We start from the raw sequence: 23930 nt of genomic DNA, 5'->3' as shown, positions 1-23930 counted from the left end.
CTGGGGAGGGGTATAGGTGAGGTTCCCCCTTTGGGCACAGTTGTTTATGGGTTTGAGCTGAGGTCACCGAGAAGGTGGTCCCCAAGTCTATCTCTTGCATGGAGCGCCCTTGATGAGCACAGTGGTCTTTAATTTGTCTGGGGAGGGCATGGACAACTGGCATGCTTGGTTCAATGATGCGTTGAGGGAGTGCAGCTCCTTGACTATGGTGGCCACATGGTATCGGCCATTTTGTCGCTGTGTCGAGCCTCCATTGAAACCATTCAGATACACTATGGGGTCTCCTCAGGAGCAACTGGACCAAGGATTCCTTTGACTTATTATCATCTACGTAGGACTGTTTATCATGAACTTTCAAAGACTATGTCCTTCCTTTGTTTTCACTTTAGGTGTTCTGTATATTAGGGTATGTTTATAAGATGGTTTGTCTGAGAGTGTTTTGAATATTATAGAAGTTTGTTTTGTAAATTTGTACAGTCGTCTTATTGCTTCTTTGGAGGCTGGTTATCATAGAACCTTAGGGTTTTCTTCTGTCACTCTCTGCCGTGATTCTTTGTTGCACTCACTTCCAGTGATGTCAGGGGGTGTGACATAGGCAAATAAGTTATGCTAATGAGTTCCTGGAAAGCTTTTTCTACAAAATGACCCCTGCCATGGCGGGGGGTGGGGGGAGCCGTTCAGGTTCCATGTTGTAATCCTAAGCAGTCAGAACAAGCCCAGACATATTTCTCTGGTCCTTTGCAGAGAGTGGCTTTTCTTGGCCTGTTTTCTGGCAAGCAGCTTCCATTTTAGGTCAGGAAATGGGGACCCCACTACTTATGAAGTGCTCCCACAAAAACAGGCAGTGTCTCCTGGCTATACCTCCCTCCATGTCCAGGAATGGTTCATTGGTGCAAAAGGATACCTGATCATCAACTGAAGGTGTCCCTTCTGAGGGAACATCCCCCTTCTTCAACACATGCCGTTTCCCCTTGTCCCTCATGCTCTCTTACAATGGCAGGGCTGCCAATTTTGGAGTGGGACACATCTAATAAATCCAGGAGAGTTTTATCCATGTGCCTAACTGACTGTCTCTGCTTCTCCATGTCAGTCACCTTGGCCTCAAGGGTGTGAACTCATTCCCTGAGAACCAGGAGCTCCTTGCACCAAGCACACATCCATGACTTCTGTCCAGCTAGTAGATAGTCATACATAGTCATACAGCTGGTAGATAGTGCCCTGACTTCCTCACCCTGCTGCTGAACTTGCACATCTGTTAATTCACCTGTTTATTCCCTCATTCCAGACACTTTGTCACTAGAACTGAGACACTTCATCACTAGAGCAGTCTTGCTACCTTGCACCTGATGGGAGGAGTTCTATTATCACAGTTATAAGGAAGAGAATGTAGAGAATTATGTAGGTGTTTCTCCATCTGAAAAAAAGAAAACACACACAACAAAACTCCACCCTATTCTACTAGCAATGTGAAAAGTACTTTGTTCCTTGTCTGAACTCAACATGAAGTGCTTTTCAGCGACTGTACATGTCTCATGTTTCTGAATAATGATTATTTATTTAGAGAATTTCTATGCTGAACCTACTTGAGTATCCATGCAGGAAGGTTAAAATATAAACATACTCTAATCCTGTATTTTACAATGCACAGGTGTTTGGGGATTGAGAGATTTTGGGGGGTGAGGGCCAACTTTGAGAGCAAATAGGATAAACTGCTCTGCTGTCGTTTCTGTATCTCTGAACATAGTCCAATAATCCCACCCAAATAATCTGTGGTTATGCTAGTTAGACTCAGTCATCACACAGCTCTAGTACTCTTTCCATATTTTTTATTTACTTTCATTATTCTTTAAGGCAATGTATATTATTGTTTATGACAGAAAGAGGTGGGTTGGGGATCTTACCTGTTTACCCTTCTCAAACATCTTCTAGTAGTAGACAGTAAAAATAATCCTGAATGCTTACTTTGCAATGCTGGCTTTATGAATTTGGTGGATGTAATGAAGCCATAAATTGCCAGGGAGTGGGGGTCATCCTAAGAAATTGTAATTTTGTATGGATGACTTTATGGCTCAATACAATAACCAGGATCCAGTCTCTTTATACAATAACTAACCACTCACTCTGTATCTTTGGTGATGTTGATGGAACCAGCAGTTATCATAGCAAAACACTTTGAGAGTCTGAGTATGGAAACTGTGATAAGCACCTTAAAGTCAATAGTGCCAGAGATGAGGTGGCACTTGTGAAACAAAAGATTGGCAAGGTCAAGGAGGCACCAAAGTTGTACTGGAAGATTATATAAAAGGGGGCAGAGAGTTTTGTTGTTCATTACAGAAGAAGTAGCTCAGTGGAAGTTACACTCATTCCAATCCAGAATGTTCTTTGCTGCAATTACCCATCTATGTGTGCTATTCACAGCGATCAACGCTGCTTCACTCTCTCCAAGGATGTGCTGTGAGTATTAAAATCCTCCTTCTAGCTGTAGCGGCCTCCATCTTCCCCAGCCCCAATAAGTGTGGGTAGGGTTTCAAAGATGTCCCCACATTTCTTGCAGTGCCTTGCTGTCACAGGCTGACCAGCTAAGCTAGAAGAATGCAACAAATTCTTGCAGCCAATCCAGGCAGAGCAAGCAAATATGCCAGATGTTGTTGACAGTCGTGCAGTGGTAGATTCTTGACTCAGTGTATGCATGGTATACATTTACGGTATGGCCACACCCAAGTAAAAATGTCCTGCCGTATGCACATGGAACAAAATGCAGATATGTATGGTTATCAGATGATTTGTGGACTTCCTTATGTTTAAAGTTTTGTGTAGGAAAGCTGTTAATTTGTGAAGAATGCTGAAGTCCAGATCTGCAACACCTGTAACAGTTTCTTTAGAAAAGCACAAGAGTCCAGGAGCACCTTAAAAACTAACAACATTTGTTAGTATGGGCTACCCATCTTGATCCTGCTTCTTTAGAGGTACATTTGGCAGACTGCTCCATGGAGGAGGGACTCATTCAGACAGGCAGATGCAGAAGAAAGCATTACCTGCCCACTCTGCCTGCATAATTCAGATCTATACTGACACAGGGGTTGATGGTAAGAGGACTGGATACCTGCCAGAGCTTAAGGCAACTTGGAGGGTATTTATGATTTGAAAATTGTGTGGGAGAACAGTTAACCCCCTCTTCTCCAGTGATGCAGCCCTGAGCCCCTCCACCATGGCTGCTGCTTCAGATCTAAATTACGTATGTCTAGTTCCAGCACAGAACTCCAGTCTCACATTTCTAAATGAAGTAGATGCTACAGCAATATGAGCAAAGGGACTATAAAAGATGACTGGGCTATCATGTTCTAAAAGCATAGCCTGACTTACATGGCAATCCATTGCTAGACAAGGCTCTAGTAGCAAGTGCTATTTCTAGATTAACATCTGGTTCTCTCTGGTTCTAGCTGTTCCTGATGATCAGAAGTCATTGGTCACAGGACTCCAGACACAGCTGGTGAATTCAATCATCCTGCAAACCTCACCAGATCCCAGTGTCGTGGTTGCTTTGAATCTGGCTGAGGCTCTAGATCTCTGCATGAAAACACAGCTGGTTGAGAAGATAAAGGAAACAGTTGTTGAGAAAAACACAGAAGGTAGGATATCTTCAATGAGTAGAGTCTTTCTGGGTATATGCATATTAAATTGAACAGGAGTAAAAGACTGAGGGCGTTTTCGCACTGACCTTACGCCGGAACGACGTCCCTCTTCACCGCGCAGCGTCTGCGCGGATTTCGCACTAATTGCTCCGCAGAACCCGGAAGAGCCATAAAGTCCCGCGGCTTTTGCGTCACAAACGTAAACCGCCAAAAACCAGTTTACATTTGCGACGCAAAAGCCGCGGGACTTTGCGGCTCTTCCGGGTTCTGCGGAGCAATTAGTGAGAAATCCGCGCAGACGCTGCGCGATGAAGAGAGATGTCGCTCCGGCGTAAGGTCAGTGCGAAAACGCCCTGACTTTAGTGCCATCCTAACCATGGTGACTCAGAACCCCATGAGAGTCTGTTCAGAGGGACTTACCTGCAAGATAGTGATTTTAAGGTTGCATTATTAAGCTTTTTAGTTCCTTTAATTTTTTTTTTTAGGAAGGACTGATTTAGAAGGTACTTCTGCTCTTTTTTTGTCTGCTGTTAACATCACACTGTAAATGCATTGGAAGGAGTAGAAAGTGCAATGTCTCTTAATACAAGCACACACACACTTCAGAGAGGGCAAGAAAGCTAGGGGGAAAAAGACTCTCTGCAAGGGCTTTTTTGTGTAAATAAAAAAACTGCTAAGAGACACCATAAATTTTAAACAAGACAGTGTAATGTAGAGGTCAGTGGTGTACTGACAAAACTTGCACATATAACTTCAAATAGAAAGCATGTAGCAAAAAAAACAAACAGAAGACAGTTCAAAAGCAGTCTTTCCAATCACAATGGAGTGACAATAGTCCAGTATTTAGTTCATGGAACTAAAAGAAGCCCTTCCAAAAACGTCTGTTCTAGATATCAAGAAGTTTCATTCATCTTTCTTCAGTTTCGAGGCTTATTTATCTCTGGAACCCAATCTTTACAATATATTCACAGGAGACCAATAAGATTCAGAACATGCCTATAAGATTTCCAGGTCCTCCAAGAGCTTACAGGGCTCTTAGTACAGCTCTTAGTAGAAGCTGGCCTCCTCTGTCTGCGTAACTCAAAAGATAGTTCTGACTAGTTCAAGACTCTTTAGAAATGTGGGACTTCGACAGTACATAATGCGCCCATTCTAAACAAGTTAGTGAAACACTTCTGTAAGAATAAGCCATGATGGATGGTTGATGGACCAGCTAATTCAGCCTGCCATGGAAGAAATCATGGCTGGAATCTTGCTTCTTGTTTCCTAGAAAACATGGGATATCTTTTTGAATAAATCACTGCCTATGGGAATGAAAGTGAAGGAAAATCATAAACATTTTTGCAAACATTATTGCATGGACGCATACCTTAACTTGGTATGGAATTTACAGGGGGGGGGTGTGTGGATTCAGCATCCCAGCTTAATGTGTCACCACAATACAGACAAAAGGCAAGCTCTCCTATTTCAAAAGGATGACAGGAACCACACAGTGGTTTTATCTCAGATCCAGTCAGTTATACTGGTCTACTATCCTCTGGGGGGGTCAAAAATGTGTTTATTTGACTCTTGGGATGCCTGTTTGTCTTCCAAGCATTTTCTTATCTCTTTCCCATCTCTTCCTGCAGAGATGACTTCTGGCAAAGTGGCTCTTTATGTTCTAGCTCTCCGGTCATCCTGTGAGAATCCTGAAGATGTCACTACACCACTAAATACTGTGAACCTGGTCAATGTCCTAGAGGAAAAAACTAAAGAAGAGATTAACTATTTCTGTAAGATAAAATAAACATTGACCCCCCCCCTCCCCATCCAGCCTGCTATAAGGTTTTACAGATCATTCCCTCTCCACTGCCCACCCCAGGTGATTCCTAGCTAAGTATTTAGAAATCCTTATCCATTAGGGCAGGATTGCCAATTCTGGCTTGAGAAATTCATGGATCTTTAGGGGAGGAGTTTGGGGCAGAGAAAGAGATCAGCAGGGAAGTAATTCAATGCAGTCAGCCCTCCAAAGCTGCACAACTATTTAAACACACCACTTCCTAGCCGCCTCCATTTCCCCCTATTGTTTCCCCTTGCAGTGCCCACCATTACAAAAAAAAAACTGTAGCAGATGACCATAAACTGAGGGGCTTTTTGTGGAAGTGGGGAGTATTCTTGTCTTACAGCAGAATGTTTAGCCTTTTCTCTCTCTTTTTAATGTGCTGACTGCTCCAAGCTGACCAGACAAAGGGGGATGAGTGAATTACTAAGGATGGGGGGTGGGGGGAGGAACATGACTCAGCTCCATGCTTGTCTTTTTCATTGACACACAACACATAGTTGCTGGGAATAGAGCCCAGGAGTAAGACAGGACCCCTGATGGTTGTGGCAGCTGCTGTCAGTCCAAGGGGCTGAGGGAGAGGGGGTTTCCCAAAGCTGAGGTTTAAGGGCTCTGAAGGTGAGATGGGAGGGAGGCTGTGTGCATGGGCTGTCTGGGACCCACGCTTGGGGGCTCCAACTGCAAATAAAGCAGGTTCTGGCTGCCACTTGCACATGCCCTTTCTCAGGCTTGTGTAGCTGACTTTGAGTGGCAGTGGTGGCTCTAGGTAGAGCCTGGCAAAAAGGGAGAGGCCTGTGGGTGGGCAAACAGGGGTACAATGCTGGCCACAACATCATGTCACTTCTGGTAAAAAAAAAAAAAAAGTGACACAGGTAACTTTAGTTGATTCCTAGAGTTACCCCAGAAGTGACACTTTGCCTTTGTCGCTTCCATTTTTTTTACTGGCACTGATGTGATGCCTCATTTTAAAAAAAGGTTTTTTGCTTGAATGTCTCCCCCACTGCCACTCAGAGCGCCAGCAGGCAATAAGAGCAGGGAGCTCCCTGTCCTGACCTTGCACAGGGTGAGGGTTAACTCTTGCTTGAGCCTGGCAGGAGAGAAAGCCAGCAGTTGGATCACTGTGTTTCTGGGGCCCTATCCTGGACTTTCAACCAGAGCCCAGAATCATTAAGTTTACCTCTGGATGCGTGACATGGTGTTCGTGTGTGAGTGAAATTGTGGAGGTGGGTCATAGGGCTGCCAACTTCCAGACCCTGGCTGGAGATCTCCCTTCTGCAAAGGCTTACCCCACCAATCTTTTGGAGACAGATCAAAATGGGTAGCTGTGTTAATTGGTTTGTCGCAGTAAAAAAGAGCAAGAGTCCAGTAGCACCTTAAAGACTAACACAATTTTTGGCAGGGTATTGGCTTTTGTGAGTCATTGCTCACTTCTTTTGGAGTTATTTGAGAAAGTGAATGGACATGTAGATAACAGTGACCCAACAGACATCCTATATTTGGACTTTCCAAAGGCTTTTGACAAGGTGCCACATCAAAGACTAAACTTAGCAGTCATGGGATAAGAGGATGGGTTCTCTTATGGATTAAAATTGGTTAAATGTCAGGAAGTAAAGAGTAGGACAGTGCCCACAATGGAGAGGAGTAAGGTCCCACAAGGATTGGTATTGAGGCCAGTAATATTTAATTTGTTCATAAATGATATGGAACTAGGAGTGAGAGATGTAGTGGCTAGGTAGGTTTGCAGATGACCCAAAATTACTCAATGGATGACTGTGAAGAGGTCCAGAAGGATCTCCACAAATTAGGTGAGTGGGCAACAATGTGGCAAATGAAGCATAATGCTGGTAAGTGTCAGGTGATGCACACTGGAACCCCCCCCCCCAAAAAAAAAATCCCAGGTTCAAGTATAGATCTTTGGTGCGGCCTCATTTGGAATACTGTATAAAATTCTCATCACCATATCTCAAAAAGGACATTGCAGAGCTGGAAAAAATATGGAAGAGGGCAACCAAGATAGTTAGAGGGATGGAGTACCTTCCCCAGAGTCTGGGTTTTTTTTTCAGTTTAGAAAAGAGACCACTTTCCAAGAAGCACTGGGTTGGGGGAGGAGGAAGCAATCTGTGGATAGGAAGACAAGAGCAATGGATAGCACCTTGCTGCATTTCAGATGACTATGGGACTCTCAAGACAACCTACTACCAGCTGGCCCTGGACACCCTGGCCCTGTGTGTGGAGAAAAGCCTAGATGTTGAGGATGCCAGCATCATCCTTGCCAAGGCAGCGCTGGCTAATGACCTGGAGTTTGGGGGTCATTTCTCTGTAGGTAAGAAGAGTATTTGTTAATTTAAATTTCATTTTTGTTTCAGCCTTTCTCCAAATAAATGATGGTGGTGTACTTGTTTTCTTCCAGCATTCTTTAATTTTCATGGCATACTATAATGGCTGACTAGATTTGAACCAGGGTCTTTCTTTCTTTCCAGCCACAGTCCAACTCTCTAGCCATTGCTCCAGAAGTTCTTAACCTGTGGTTTATGGATGGGCTTCAGGGTGTCTGTGAAAGTGGCTCAAAATTATCTATTTCTTCTATTTCCTTCTAAATTACTTTGAAAATTGTCTTTGTGGAAAGAATTATTCTTATGTCAAATTATATTATTAATTTATTATTTTACTCCAAACAAATGTAGGGTGGCATGCAGTGGTGGGATTCAAATAAATTAACAACAGGTTCTATGTCCTAATGACCATTTTAACTATACCAAAAGATATACCAAAAGGTAGTTTAATAATTCACGCATTAAATACTGCAATAAGAACAGTAAAAGAGGTAAAGACAACTAGATTATGTTTAAAGAAAGATTTATTGAAGATATTTCCATATTGGAAGTTCTGGCCCTCACATTTAAAGGGACAGCACACCTTTTCAATGCCTTCCTTTCATAGGAAATAATGAAGGATATAGGCTTCCCAATCCCCAGGTCCCAGCGGGGGATCCCCCGGTTTTACAGGCTTCCCCCCTCCCCCAGCCAGCTGGCCGGCAGGGGAAGCCCCTCCCCCACAGCCATTATGCACCTCCATGAACAATTCCCATAGGAAATGATGGGAAATTGATTTGTGGGTATCGGGGACTCTGGGGGGCTGTTTTTTGAGGTAGAGGCGCCAAATTTTCAGTATAGCATCTAGTGCCTCTCCCCAAAAACCCCCCCAAGATTCAAAAGGATTGGACCAGGGGGTCCAATTCTACGAGCCCCAAAAGAAGGTGCCCCTATCTTTCATTATTTTCTATGGAAGGAAGGCATTTTAAAAGGTGTGCTGTCCCTTTAAATGGGATGGCCAGAACTCCCTTGGAGTTCAATTCTGCTTATCACACCCTTGCTCCTGGCTCCGCCCCCAATGTCTCCTGGCTCCACCCCCAAAGTCTCCTGGCTCCACCCCCAAAGTCCCCAGATATTTCTTGAATTGGACTTGGCAACCCTAGAAGGATAAGGGCACCTTATTTTGGGGCTCATAGAATTGGACCCCCTGGTCCAATCTTTTTGAAACTGGGAGGGTATTTTGGGGAGAGGCACTACCGTCCTCCACTGTGAAGACTGCCCATTTATACTCACTCTATGATTCCTATTACTCAGCCAGTTTTTGATCCACAAGAGGACCTTCCTTTTACTCCATGACTCTCAAGCTTTCTAAGGAGCCTTTGATGAGGAACTTTATCAAAAGCTTTCTGGAAGTCAAGGTAAACAACATCTATTGGGTCCCCTTTGTCCACCCCCTCAAAGAACTGTAACAGGTTAGTGAGGCAAGATCTTCCCTTACAGAACCGATGCTGAGTCTTCCTCAATAACCCGTGTTCATCAATGTGCCTGCTCATTCTGTCCTTGATAATGGTTTCTAACAACTTTCCCGGTATTGAAGTCAGACTGACTGGCCTGTAATTTCCCGGAAATCCTCTGGAACCCTGGGGGTGACATTTGCTACCTTCCAGTTTTCAGGAACGGAGGCAAATTTCAATGAAAGATTACATATTTTTGTCAGAAGATCAACAAGTTCAACTTTGAGTTCTTTCAGAACTCTTGGATATATGCCATCTGGACCTGGTGACTTATTAGTTTTTAATTTGTCTATCAGTTGTAGGGCCTCCTCTCTTGTCACCTCAATCTGATTCAGGTCTTTCAACACCCCTTCCAAAATTAGTGCTTCTGGAGCAGGCAAACACTTCTCGTCTTCCACAGTGAAGGCAAAAAATGCATTCAACTTCTCAGCCATTTCCCTACCCCTGATGTAGCCCATCTTTGTATTTAGGTACTCATGATGTTATACATGGTTTACTAGCCTTCCCCTTTAAATCTGCACAACCTTGTGCAGTAGGTGGGGCTGACAGACACAGCACCATCCTTAGGAGATCTAACTCAGACTCTCACGCAGGTCTATGCAACTGGGCTGCATAGGGAAATGGCTTTAGGATTGCGCTGATAGTGACTGATTGAAATCAACCTGTGAGCTTTGCAGGAATCTGACCTTCAGTCTTCCCAGTCCAGAATTCTGATTGCAACAAATCTTGGCTTCTTCTTCTGGCCAATTAAATAAAACACGATTGCTCCTAACTTTGAACAATTTGAACAATTGCTTTGAACAATTTTGAGGAAGAGAAGAAGAAGAAAAAGAAGACCATAGATTTATACCCCACTCTTCTCTCTGAATCAGTCTCAGAGTGGCTTACAATTTCCATTATCTTCTTCCCCCACAACTGACTCCCTGTGAGGTAGGTGGAGCTGAGAGAGCTCTTCCAGAAGCTGCTCTTTCAAAGACAACCTCTGCAAGAACTATAGCTGACCCAAGGCCATTCCAGCAGCTGCAAGTGGAGGAGTGGGGAATAAAACCCAGTTCTTCCAGACAAGAGTCCGCACACTTCACCACCACAACAAACTGGCTCTTGATAGAAAGGATAAACAGGATAGAAACCTGGTAAACTAGTCACTAACTGCTGTTAATACACCTATGTCCTTAGTAATGTTTGATTTTTTCCCTCTTCAGTGTTGGATCCAACCATTTTCTCGCCATAAATACCAACAACTGTCCATAACAATATAATTCCCAGGGTCCTGGGTGGGACATGCCAAAAAAGTACCTTTTCAGGTTCAGGTATATTGGACTGGGAATATATTGGTAATTCCAATATTCCTGAATTCCAGATACCTGTATGGTAATTGGATTTGGAGGGTCCCCCCCCCCCCCATTTCCAGTTTTTTCAGGACCATTATTCTGTATGGGAATGGCTGGGGAAATGGAACAGTTGTTTTGAAAGATTTCCAGGTGGCTGGGGGAGTTGTTTTTAGAAGAAGAAGATATTGGATTTATATCCCGCCCTCCACTCCGAAGAGTCTCAGAGCGGCTCACAATCTCCTTTACCTTCCTCCCCCACAACAGGCACCCTGTGAGGTGGGTGGGGCTGGAGAGGGCTCTCACAGCAGCTGCCCTTTCAAGGACAACCTCTGCCAGAGCTATGGCTGACCCGAGGCCATTCCAGCAGCTGCAAGTGGAGGAGTGGGGAATCAAACCCGGTTCTCCCAGATAAGACTCCGCACACTTAACCACTACACCAAACTGGCTTTTAGAGGCACAAGCACCACAATCGCAGGGAAGCTGCTGGTGCCTGTCCTTTCAATCAGTGGCTCCCAACCTTTTTGGCACCAGGGACCAGTTTTGTAGCAGACAATTTTTCCATGGACTGTGGGGGATGGTGCAGGGGTTCTTGCTGCCCCAGGCCACCCTGCTCCCATGTCCCTGCCCCCATGGGGGTCTTTAAATACGGGGGAGACTGGGGCTGCTTCTGGCCACCTCCCCTGGAAGGGGAGGCAGCCTCAGAGCGAGGCCACACTGCCTCTTTCGTCCACCACGGTCTTTGGAGTGAGGCTGTGTGGGTGGGCAAAAGGGGTGGTGGAGCAAGCCTGCTCTCCTCTATGCTTGGGAAGCAGGGCTTGGAGGAGAGCACACGCCGCTGATCCATCCCACCGCTCTCAGCTTCCCGGATCTGTGACCCAGGAAGCCAAGAGTGCTGTCCCTGTGCAGCCTGGATGCTAACACACCATGGACCGGGACCAGTCCATGGCCTGGGGGTTGGGGGGAGTGAGTCCAATTTTATGGGCCTCTGAACATTATTTCCAGTGGAAGGGGGGGACAGAAAACCCTGCAAGCTGCTTCCAGGGCAACCCCCCCCCATGTCTGCAAGTAGGAATCACTGACAGACAGCGAGTTCAGCAGAACTTCTACAGAACTCAGTAATCCCAGAGGAACCACAAGCCAATGTGTCAAGCCAGAGAACCAAAATCAAACTAGAGAATCTTGCAGTGGAACCTGAAGCGGGGTGGGGGTGGGAGGTTCAAGCCCGTTACAACCAGTGTACAGACTGCTATGGAAGTGTCAAACTCATTTTGTTATGAGGGCCGAATCTGACATAAAGGAGACATTGTCTGGCTGGGCCATGTCAGGCTGGGCCATGTGTGTTCGTATTTAAAGATTAGGTAGCAAAGATACAAACTTTATAAATGACACAAACACAAATATATTTCCTAAAAAACTTAAAACATGCTAAAAGCATTAGCACTTGTTGGTCTTAAAGGTGCTTTCTTTGTATTTCTCCCATGGGATCCAGGGAAATGGGCAAAGGAAGCTCTGGCTCTTTCCTTCCTTCCCCAGGGGACTGGGGGGGGGGGAGCCTCAGCAAATAGAAGGAAGAGAGGCTTCACTCAGTATCTCTGCTGTGCGATTGAGGGAGCCTGGCAAAGCAAGCTATTCCTCCTCCTTCCTCCCCAAGGGAGGAGCCTCAGCCAATGGAGAAAATAGAAGTTTTGCTCTGCAGTTCCTGTGCAATTGAGGGAGCCTTGCAAAGCAAGCTGTTATACAGAAAGGAGAAAGAAGGAAGCAGATGACAGTCAGTTGCTCAGGGGCCTGATAGGAGCCCTCCGAGGGCCTGATTCGGCCCCCAGGTCAGATGTTTGACACCCCGGCTTTGCAGAACGAAGTGTCACTCTGGCAATGTGAGCTTAAAAGGCTGGCCTCCCTAAAAAAGCAGTGTGCCAACCAAAGCTGGTTATACAAGCTTGAGCAAACACGGGTGGAGGACTCACATGTCCAGGCAGAGGTTTTTTTTTACCATCACCTGAAAGCTACTACAGTTGGGGCACCCAAACGCATGCCACAGAACCCATCTGAACAGATCAACCGTTGGCTGGGGAAAAGCCCGGCTATCAAGCCTTGTTTTGCATACATGGCAACACGCTCCAATATTTATCTCTCTGCAAAAAGAAAAATCTGTCACCTAATTTGACTGCCATTTGCAAAAAAACCAAACAAGCCCGATACCCCCACAAGCGTTTGCAGCCAACAGACCTTCGCCTACTCATCCTTCCAGGAATGAAAGTGGGCGGGGCTTCCTGACTCCGCGAGAGCGCACGAGCGAGCAGAGCCCTTCTTTGCCGAGGGGCATGCCAGGTCTGGTAGTCTTTCGAGCCTCCTGCCCGCTGCGCTACTGAGTGCAAGGACTACGAGTCCCAGAAGGCGCTGCGGTGGTTAGCTTGAGCTGCTTTTTCCTCGGCGCCTGGGTTTTAATCACACGTGGGAGTGGTGAAGCTGGAAGGGACTGGAGGGAGTGAGACGCAATTCCTGGCAGGACGCACGTCTAACTTGTTCGCTTGGGCTTTTTTGCAGTCTGGTGGGGAAAAGAAACTGGTGAGTTTTAGGCACTTAGAGGGGAAAGTCCCCGTTGATCCGAGGGCGCCCGACCAACAAACGGTTCTATAGAACCGATAGCACATTAGGTAACGGTTCCATAGAACCTGTGCGAACCTGCTGAATCCCACCACTGGTGGCATGGTTAGGTAACATACAAATATCACTGTTGCCATGTTATGATATCTAGACTAGTTTTCCATTGATAAGAATTAAAGAATAATATCCTACCATTAAGATTATGGACATCTTCTTTGTTTACATCAGGTTGCAGTGAATTTTGGTATTCGCTGTTACAAGTCTACCTTTATCTGATAAAGCGAGCTATAGGAACTCTTATTCCATTAGCTACTACCTACGTAACTTTTTGAGTTATAACAAAGTTTGAGTCCCACCTTTGCTGCTTCAGATCAAGAGGTTTTCAACACTTGCTGACATCAAAATGAAAGTCAAATTTGACTTAAGTGCGAAGATGACATGTACATTGCCATGTCAAAGACCACTCCACAATATCTACCGGTACTTCTTATTCAAGCCAAACAACAAAAGCCTTCTCATTGAAATTTACTTTTGAACGCTATTAAGTTTATAGATCCAAGTGGGCAGCTGTGTTGGTCTGAAGCAGTAGAACAAAGCAGGAATCAAGTTTCACCTTTAAGACCAAACAATTTTTATTCAGAACATAAGCTTTCGTGCGCTATCTTAAGCACACTTCATCAGATGAGGGGATCAGGTATTGTGAGCTGAAATACAAGCAGTCTGGCAAACTAACTGGTCACATGGTCACATAAAACAGTGTGGCTAGGCCATTTGGTCTGGATAGCCATAAAAGGTAATAACATTCTCTGCCAAATGGTGTTTCTGCAAATCTAGGTGAATCACAAAAGGACATGTATATCCAGCTTGTAGTCCAACTTGTAGGTTCCCAACATGGGAACATTGTAAAGACATGCTGATTTTTGCAGTCCTCATTCTAGTGATAATAAGTCTACAATTTTGTAAGATATGTATGATAACAGTAAGATGTGACTTGCAGATACTGGGGCAGTAGCAAGCTTGGCACTGACATGTGTGAGTGAAATGAGCAAGATACAGCAAAGTGAGCTTGTGAAAGTTATTGAAGAGGCACTGGCTAAAATGACAAAGCAAATGCTGGGTGAACAACAGAACAATGGCATCATTGGAAATATCTACAGCACTGGCCTAGCAATGCAGGTATGTGTGGTGGCAAAATGCTTTTGTTGCCCTACTTTTATGTTTCAGATTTCAAAATTAATGTTAATCTGTATATTTAGAGTGAATACTGAGCTCTGTTAATAGAAACTATAAAACAGAAATGTATTGGTTGAAAAATCACTGGGATATGATTGGCTACATGCGTAGCCCTGCAATCAGGTAGTGAGACCCTTTTAGAATCCTGAGGAAAGGAAGCAGGACAGTCAGTAAAGGAACAAAAGTTGGAAAATGACAAGAAGTTAGAGATCATGTACAAGCTACAGCTGAAGAGAACTGTTATGAGCTATAAGGAATTTATTTTAAAACTAGGAATAAGGCCCATTGTGAGGGAAAATACAATGGGCTTTAGAAAGAGGCTCTGGATGAGTGCCCCCTTGCTGTTTTCTCACCCACCCAAGTGAAGGCATTCACCCCCCCTCCACCTCCAGGGGGGCTGATCTCTGCCATCTAGAGAGCAGTTGTAATTCCAAGTTATCTTCAGCCCTCACCTGAAGATTGGCAACAGTGGTTCCCCAGGAGGAAATGGCTGGTTTGGAGGGTGGAAACTATGGTGTTACATCTGGCTGAGGTTCCATCCCACCTTAAACTCACCCTCTCCAGGCTCCAGCCCTCAAATCTACAGGAATTTTCCAACCGGTAGTTGGCAACTGCTAAGTCACACTGACTGTCATAGTGGGGAACAGGATTAAGCAGCCAGGTCTAGTTAAGTTATGCCAGTCAGGTGACATCAAGTCACCCAGAAGGTGCTCAGGCCTAGGGTAGACAACCTCCAGGTGGAGCCTAAAGATCTCCTGGAATAACAACTGACCTCCAGACAACAGATCCCTCTCCCCATCCTGGAAAAAAAAATGGTGGACCCTATGGCTTTGGATGGTGGACCCTATGGCATTCTACTCAGCTGAGACCTCTCCCTTTACCAACAGAAGCAACCTTGGTTGCCTAGCAACAGCCTCTGGCTTGCAGCTTCCCTAGTGGGCCAATCCTTGTCTGTCCTGGGACGAGGCTGAGCGGGGGAAGGAGGGAGGGAGTGATGGGAAAATGGCGGCCAGTTAGGCTTGCCAATCCCCAGGTCCCAACGGGGGTTCTCTCACCTTCCCAGGCTCCTTTTGTCGTTGTTTGAGCAGATTTGTGACCGCCTACTCCTACCACCACCTAGTCCACGTAGGTGAGTTGCTATACTAAGACACAGTCCAATGACACTCTGTGTACTTAACTATATACAGGTTTATTTGCATTTATACAAACTCCCATCAAAGTGCTCCGCCAATCAATCATATAGAGTAGAAGGGTAGTTATGTATAGCACAGCATTACTTATATACATATGCACTTAGTCACTGTACCAATGAGCTTTCAGTGCTGAGTCATTCTGCACTCATCACCTTATTACCTCATCAATCTGGTTAGAACCAGTTCATACTTGGCAGAGCCTTGCTAGAACACTGATGTCATCTATTTTGACATTAGCTGTCAGATCAGCATGCTTCACTTGCCTCATGCCTTACTGAGCATTTTCAGATGCTAACACTCCCCCTAAGGCATAGGCAATGAAACCTAGATTGGATCTCACCTTGTATACTGTTCTACATATTTACATTGCATTTTCAGGTCATGCAATAGTTGATACAATCATTCACCTTGTATCACACAGTCAGCATGTTCTGCTTCGCATATGCTGGCAGCCATACATGTTTGTTTTACAGATTTCATAATATTAATTACACAACAAATCCCGTTGTGGATCTACTATCCTTTTTTACTTTGCGTTTTCCCATCCGGTAGTGCTTTGACCTTGCACAGTCACCTGCACCTTATAGCCTTTTTCTCTGTTGGCCTACATGTTACAGAAAACACATGCTTATCAGTTACTGAGTTGTACTACCACTGCATGGCTTGCTGCCAAGCAACTCTCTCCGGTTTAGCCATAGCTAATACTTCCTCATAGCTTTGCGGCTCCTTAATATATACATGATTTACAGAGGTATTTTCATAACCATATCTCTCAGGTGGTACACCTTTTGTGCTTCTTGTTGACCTTCGAGGTCCTACTGCACTCTGTCACTCTCAGATACACTAGGTGAACTTATTTCTTGTTATGGTAGGGCTTTCTTCCTCCACTGTTATGGGTAGTGCCACCTGCTCAGGCAAATCATTAGCATGAATCTTGTTCCACCCATGGTTTTCACAGAAGTTTGCTGATTTACTAAAACTTATGGTTTGGTGCTCATTTGCAAACCGGTAGGCTTTCATGCCTGTTTGATACCCCAAAACCAAAAGTTTTTTAGATCTATTGCCCCGCTTTCTTCTCTGGTTTAATGGAGTGTTTACCCATGCCTTGGTGCCAAACACTCTGAGATGATCCAGATTAGGATTTTGATTATATAACATCTTGTACGGGATGTTATCAATGGGGTTTGTCCAAAGCCTATTTTTTATATAGCAAGCAGCCTTTAAGGCTTCTGCCCAGAAACTTATAGGCAACCCAGCATCTTTTAGCATAGCATGCATCATAGTCTGTAACACTCCACGTCTGTGTTCTGCAATTCCATTCTCTTGAAGTGTTGCTACGTTTGCCACTCTATGATCAATTCCTTGGCTTTGCAACCAGTGTTTAAATGCTGAGGACATAAATTCTCCTCCCATGTCTGTCTGGATGGCACACAGACTACCTAATTGTTTTTGTACCTTTTTGTACCAATATTTAACAGTATTGCATACATCAGACTTTTGTTTCAAGACATACACCCAGAAAAACCTTGACTAATCATTGGTCAGTATTAATGCATATCTGTTATTGGAGTGGCTCTTTGGAAATGGACCTATCAGGTCTGCATAAATTAAGGCTAGTGGCCTCTCAGTCACTCTATTGCTCCTTTGAGCTAAAGGGAATGCCTGTGATTTTGCACATTTACATACTTCACAATCCAAGTATTTACTGCAATCCTTTACACCTTGTTTCCTCATAATAGATAGTGTCTTATTGATTGTATAAAAGCTAGCATGCCCCAATCTCCGGTGCATTAAATGAACACAGTTATCATGTGGGTTAACATTTAGTACAGTTTTAGCTGTCTCAGCAGTGTTTTCAAACACATAAACATTATCTTGCAGTCTTGCAATTCCCAGCACCTCCTCCCCTTTAATTATTTTATAAGCCGTATCAGTAAACATAACTGTAAATCCGGCCTTGTCAAGAACAGACACACTCAACAAATTGTTCTCTAATGATGGTACACACAGCACATCAGAGAAAGTGTGCTGCAATGCTGGAAAAGTCACACACCCCTGACAAAGTACCTCAGAGTTGCGGCTGTCAGCTAAACTGATGTGTTGACGGTTAGATGGCTGTTTATCTTGTAGCAAATGTTTGTATTTGCAAAAAATCTGCGAAGCCCCAAAGTCTAAAATCCACACTCCTGGAATGGCAGCATTTTTAGTCACCACAAGCAATGCCTTGGAGCAGTCCTTGGAACCTGCAGACTGTCCTCCTTGCCTCTGCCTGGTTTTCCACTCTGGGCAAGCACATTTAAGATGTGTTGTTGAGCCACAGCAAAAACATTTTCTCACCCTCAGGGCAACCTTGGACACCTCTCCAAGCTGATTCCTGGTTGACGATTCCTTGTTAACATTTCCTTTTGCCCTCTCCCCCAGTCTGGAACTCTGCCAAGCTGGTAGATAACCTGACTCTTGGAGATGCTGGTCCTCCTCAAGCAGCCAACCACTCACATACTCCAAGGTTAATTTGCTTGTCTCAGCTGTCTCAAGCGACATTACAAGCATGTTAAATTCAGCCGACAGTGAGCTGAGGATTAAGTTGACTTTATCTTCGTCTGGCACTGTCTTCCCTTTCTGCTCTAATTCATGGCAACATTGCACCAGGGCATTTAAATGTGTCCTTATGGACTCCCCCAGCTTCATTACTATTCTGTAAAGCCACCAAGTAATTGCGATAAGAGAGCCGGCTGTACTTTGTATATAAACTGCTTTTAAACAGTCCCAGGCAGTTTTGGCCGTGTTCTTACCTGACAGATGGATCAACTGGTCGTCTCCCACACTCAGGACGATATTCGCCAGCGCCTTTTCATTTTTTACCATGTCCTCCTCACCAAGCTGGGCTGGAGGTGCCTTGACCACTGACCACAAACCCTCACGTTTGAGGTAATGCTCCATGTGGAGAGCCCACACACTGTAATTAGTGGAGGTGAGCTTCTCCACAAACTGAGCTGTTGAGATAAGAGCCATGTTGAAATCCTCCCAGCACCACTGTTCAAAGCCTCTCCGAGCTAGTCTTCACTCCCATTCTCCGACAACGACAGCAGATGTCCACTCTGGCTTGACACACCACAGCAGGCTGCCCTCACTGAGAGCCTTGCAGACCAGGCAGACTGGAACCACCTCACCAGGCACTGCAGACTGAACGAACTGGGCGGGGTGGGCGGACTGGGCCCATAACCCTGTCGTTGTTTGAGCAGATTTGTGACCGCCTAGTCCTACCACCACCTAGTCCACGTAGGTGAGTTGCTATAGTAAGACACAGTCCAACGACACTCTGTGTACTTAACTATATACAGGTTTATTTGCATTTATACAAACTCCCATCAAAGTGCTCCGCCAATCAATCATATAGAGTAGAAGGGTAGTTATGTACAGCACAGCATTACTTATATACATATGCACTTAGTCACTGTACCAATGAGCTTTCAGTGCTGAGTCATTCTGCACTCATCACCTTATTACCTCATCAATCTGGTTAGAACCAGTTCTTACTTGGCAGAGCCTTGCTAGAACACTGTTGTCATCTATTTTGACATTAGCTGTCAGATCAGCATGTTTCACTTGCCTCATGCCTTACTGAGCATTTTCAGATGCTAACACCTTCCTGCTCCCAATCAGCTGGCCAGTGGGGGTAAGCTCCACCCCCACAGCTCCCATGTGCCTTTTCACCTCCGGAGGCTCCAGACTCCACTCAGAAAGGCTTCCTCTTGGAATGGTGTGTCTGCGTCTTTAAGGCTGAAGGGGGGCGGGGGAGCAGGCAGAATAACATGGCTGTGAAAGCAGCCCAACCCTCCATTTGCAGAGGTCGTTTGCAGTCTAGACCCTTCCTTGGTCGCATAATCTTTTCAGAGGTCGGTTGCTCTGTGTTACATTGAAGAAGTTGGAAGTTCAGCAACTCATGAGTAGAGATGCCAATCCCCAGGTGGAAGCAGGCCCTCCCCCGCTTCAGAGTAGTCAGAAATGAGGGGCGAGGAGGGAAATATCTGCTGGGCACTTCATTATCCGCTATGGAGATCAATTCCCATAGGGAATAATGGAGAATTGATCTGGGGGTCTCTGGGTCTCTGGAGGGGCTGTTTTTTGAAGTAGAGGCACCAAATTTTCAGCATAGCATCTGATGACTTCCTCAAAATGTGATCCAAGTTTCAAAAAGATTGAACCAGGGGGTCCAATTCTATGAACCCCAAAAGAAGGTGCCCCTATCCTTCATTATTTCTAATGTAGGGAAGGCATTTACAAGATGTGCGGTTCCTTTAAATGTGATGGCCAGAACTCCCTTTGGAGTTCAGTTATGCTTGTCACAACTTTGCTTATGGCTCCACCCTCAACGTCTCCTGGCTCCATCCCCAAAGTCCCCAGATATTTCTTGAATTGGACTTGGCAACCCTACGGCCAGTCCACCATGGCCTCTGAGGAAATGCTTCTAGCAGAGCCAGGCCTTGTCATCTAGTCACATTACCACCTTCATTCCCTGTCTCTTTACTGTTTCCCTGCCACTGCTGCCTACTTTCTCTTCCAAATGCCACAGGGAGTAGGTAGGCAACAGCAGGCTGGAGAAAAGAGTGGGCCCAGGCAATGGCATGCAAGTTCTCTTGAGTGGCGGTTGATGGACCAATCACAGATGGAGTGCACACCACAACCAGTGGGAATGCCAGATTTGGCCAATTCCATTAGGGAATTATTATCTGTGATGATATTTATTTCAACTTTACTGAATTCAAGGCAGTTTATAATATAAACAATAGTAATAAAATCAGAATCTAAAACCACAATTTAAGACTGCTACCAAATAAATCAAGTGTAGTCCTAAATAAAACCATATTCAACTGCCTCCTAAAGATGTCATTGCACCGTGCATGCATTGTGTGCATGAAATAAGTCCCCTGACAGAGGCCGCAGGGGACTTGGCAACCCTAATTACTGTGGCTGGATTGGACTAATCCAGGAATGGGCACAGCTGTTGCATTAGCCAAAGCTGGGCAAAAGCACTGTGAACCACTGCAGCCACCTAGGGTTGCCAGACCCCTGGTCTGGGTGGGGTTTCCCTTGATTTTCAGGGTTTCAGCCCACCACCAGCCACCTGGCCAGTGAGGGAAGCCCCATTCCTGAACAGCCTCCTTGTGCAGCAATCTTGCCAATGCAATGACATTACACGGAAGCAATGTCATCACTCTGGGGACATCACATGGCGACACTAGCATTTTGGGTTAAAACTCTATGGTTACTACCCCAAAAGCTAGAGCGTTGCTGTACAATGTTGCCCCACTCCCAGAAAGCTGCTTCCCACCTTCCGCCAGCAGGGAAAGTGTAGCTGGTAACCCTTCAGCCACCTGGTTTTCTCAAGTGACTGCTGTGTAGATAGCACTCCCAGGCTGCAAACCTGGCTTTTCAAGGTCTCATCCAAAACTGGAGAGGTCTGAGTCCCTGGTCTGCCTTTCTACTATCCCATGGAAACCAGATCTCAGAGGTCCTTGGCTGGCGTTTTGTAGATCTTCTGCCTTTTCTGCCAGGAAGGATCTATACAATCAACTGCTGATAGTTGTCAGGCCTTGTTCTGATTTGTCTCTGTAGTTTTAAATCCCCCTCAAATCATTCCTTTGAACCGAAAGCCTATTCTGAGTTTGAAAATTCTTACCAGCAGTCACTAGATTAACTTTATAACCATCAGGGCTTTTTTATTTTCAGCACGAATGCATAGGAACGCAGTTCCAGCTGGCTTAGTGTTAGGGGTGTGGCCTAATATGCAAATGAGTTCCTGATAGGCTTTTTCTACAAAAAAGTCCTGATAACCATTACGCGTCCCCCCATAAATGTTATGTGATGCCCTTTTCCCACTTACACAAGTTGCCTAACACCCTCTGCAACCTCTTTCTCTCAGGTTCAGGGTTTCTCGTCTCTTAAAATAGAATCTTGTCCATTTCCCCGCTCAGATCCTTTCCCTCATTCACAGAGACATCAGCAGACATGGTAGCCCAAAGCTCTTTAATAACAGGCCTTATTGGGGCTGTTCCATTCACAAACAGCCACCAAAACAAAACAGGAAGTTAACCTTTATTTGTGATATTAACAGAACACTGAAGAAAATAAGGTAGAAGTTACAACATTTTGATTCCATTGAACTTTTAAACTGTGGTCCTCTTCTGGCAATTGGGATCCTTTGTTACAAAACGACCATTTTCAGCCAGTTCTAAGCAGTTTTTCTCTACCGTTTCACTCTCAGACATACCCTTTTTTCCTCTCAGTTCCCTGACTACTCCTAACTGCAGTTCTTAGCTGCTGTTTCCCAGCTGTCTCTCCCCAACATTCCATCAACTCTCATTGCTGCTCTTAGGGTGAGGTGGAACCTAGTCTATCACAAATAGTAACATCATACACACATAACATACTGACACTATGTTTTAAACAATTTTGATAAGAATCTGGGATGTCCATGAAGCAGTGTACTCAGATCCAGTACCTCTGCCAAGAGGCAGTGTCAGAGTAGGAGGCTGCTAGCCCATTTTGCTGTTATCATAAACCAGGACAGGATGAGATCCAAGGACTCCCATTCCTCATTCCTTCCTGTACCATCATCATTTTCTCCGTGTAAGCGTCTCCTACTTCCCCTTTCCAGGCACTTAGTGTTACTTCTGAGTTTTACAACTCTGGGGCATGGAGCTGTGTGAAAACTACAGAGAACGTACTACATGAGATCTCCCTGGGAGCCTTTAATAACCCTGCTGCTGCTGCTCAAATCCTGCCTTCTCTAATGGGTAAAACTTATCTGGATGTGAGGGACCCAACCTGTTCCTCAGGAAGTGGTAAGACCTCACCCAAGCACCTATTACAGGAACTCGACCTGGGGGGAAAAGGAGAAATTGATGATGATGGTGATGGAAATACTTTGGGAATTATTTCCACGGGCATCACAGTGGGATTAGTTAACCATATGGATTTTTCTAGATGGATGCAATACTAAGTCGCTAGATGTCAGTTGCCTCTTACTTACAGGATCACTACCTAACTGATGGCTAGTTGGGGTATGCTTGCCATTTTTTCCTCTTTTCAAAGAAATGTTCATTATTTAGCTTTAATAAAAATACTCATGGAAAATAACAGTTGTACAACTGCAAAAAGCTTTCTTAATATCTTACAAGGATAGTATATTCTAAGAAAGCAGTGTTTAATGTTCTATCATATGCAATGTTACCATTTTCTTTCCCTCTCAAACATAATGTGTTCCTTATTTTAGAGTTTTGTTTTGTTTCATTATTTATTTTTTCAAATTTATATTCTGACCTTCCCACAAGTGGGCTCAGGGCAGATTACAGACAAAGTGACACACTAAGTTGAGGCAGTTTTAGGTCAGATTTCTTGAATGTATTTATTAAATCATTTATTGAATTATTTTTTATCATTTTAAAGGTTCTTTTTAATTAAGCGTTTTAGTATTTGTTGGCCTGAAAACCCTGGAAAGGCAGCATAAAATGTTGTAAATAAATAAGTGAAAATAAATAATTCCTGACACATGCAAATAATTAAAGTTCTACACAAAAATTCATCCTTCACTACAGAAGATCAAAAGCCACTGTTGATTTTGCCACCAAATCGTGGCTCATGCCTTGGGATTCTCAATAAGTGTGTGAGTTCAAATTGACTGCAGTTGTTAGGGGCATGACAAGTTACCTACTTTTTCTCCTTTTGCTTAGGTTCCAGAATCACAGTACAATACACCATAACCAATGGCATTGTAGGACCCAATTTCAGCTATTCCATCACTGTGAATGTACCAGAGGGCTCAGTGCTGCTCACTGTCTTGAATGCAGCTCAATGTGCTAAACCAAATGAATTCAGGTAAGCGAAGCCTTCACGGAGATAAACAACTCTTAACATTTCAGTGTGGCTATGAAACTCAGGATGCAAAACTGTAAGACTGTCGTCTTTCAGAGCTTTATTAATTCATTCTTTTTGTCAGTATCTATGCAGCTCTTCTACTCAAAGTGGATACACCAATAAACTCAAATTTTTATTACCTATTTAATGTTTTGCTTTTTAAAAACTAATATTTAAACCTATAGCATGACTTTACACTTTTTTATTTTTGCTGTTTGTTCTTGATCTATCTTTCTGTATTTCTCCTTCTGCTTTTTTATCCTGTCTCTAATACCACCTTCACCATCTGAATCACTACGATTTCTATAAAGCTTGCCTGTTGTTTTTTCTTGCAGCTTTCACACAGAGCAGACCTCATGGGGGCCATTTGTTGTT

The 23930-nt window shown here is 44.5% G+C and overlaps 1 protein-coding gene across 1 annotated transcript in view; it reads left to right on the top strand.

Moving 5' to 3' along the window:
* Positions 1–23520, top strand: part of LOC132590537 (uncharacterized) — a 44256-nt gene extending 20736 nt beyond the window's left edge. The window contains exons 12-18 of the mRNA XM_060263463.1: positions 2255–2454; positions 3441–3629; positions 5261–5404; positions 7619–7774; positions 14210–14388; positions 22297–22483; positions 23372–23520. Of these exons, the coding sequence (XP_060119446.1) occupies positions 2255–2454; positions 3441–3629; positions 5261–5404; positions 7619–7774; positions 14210–14388; positions 22297–22483; positions 23372–23520 (1204 nt within the window). The remainder of the gene's footprint in view (positions 1–2254; positions 2455–3440; positions 3630–5260; positions 5405–7618; positions 7775–14209; positions 14389–22296; positions 22484–23371) is intronic.
* The last annotated feature ends 410 nt before the right edge of the window (positions 23521–23930 follow it).

Source organism: Heteronotia binoei, unplaced genomic scaffold, assembly GCF_032191835.1.
Source record: "Heteronotia binoei isolate CCM8104 ecotype False Entrance Well unplaced genomic scaffold, APGP_CSIRO_Hbin_v1 ptg000225l, whole genome shotgun sequence".
In the NCBI taxonomy this organism is placed as follows: Eukaryota; Metazoa; Chordata; class Lepidosauria; order Squamata; family Gekkonidae; genus Heteronotia; species Heteronotia binoei.
This window is presented reverse-complemented; position numbering and strand designations above follow the sequence as displayed.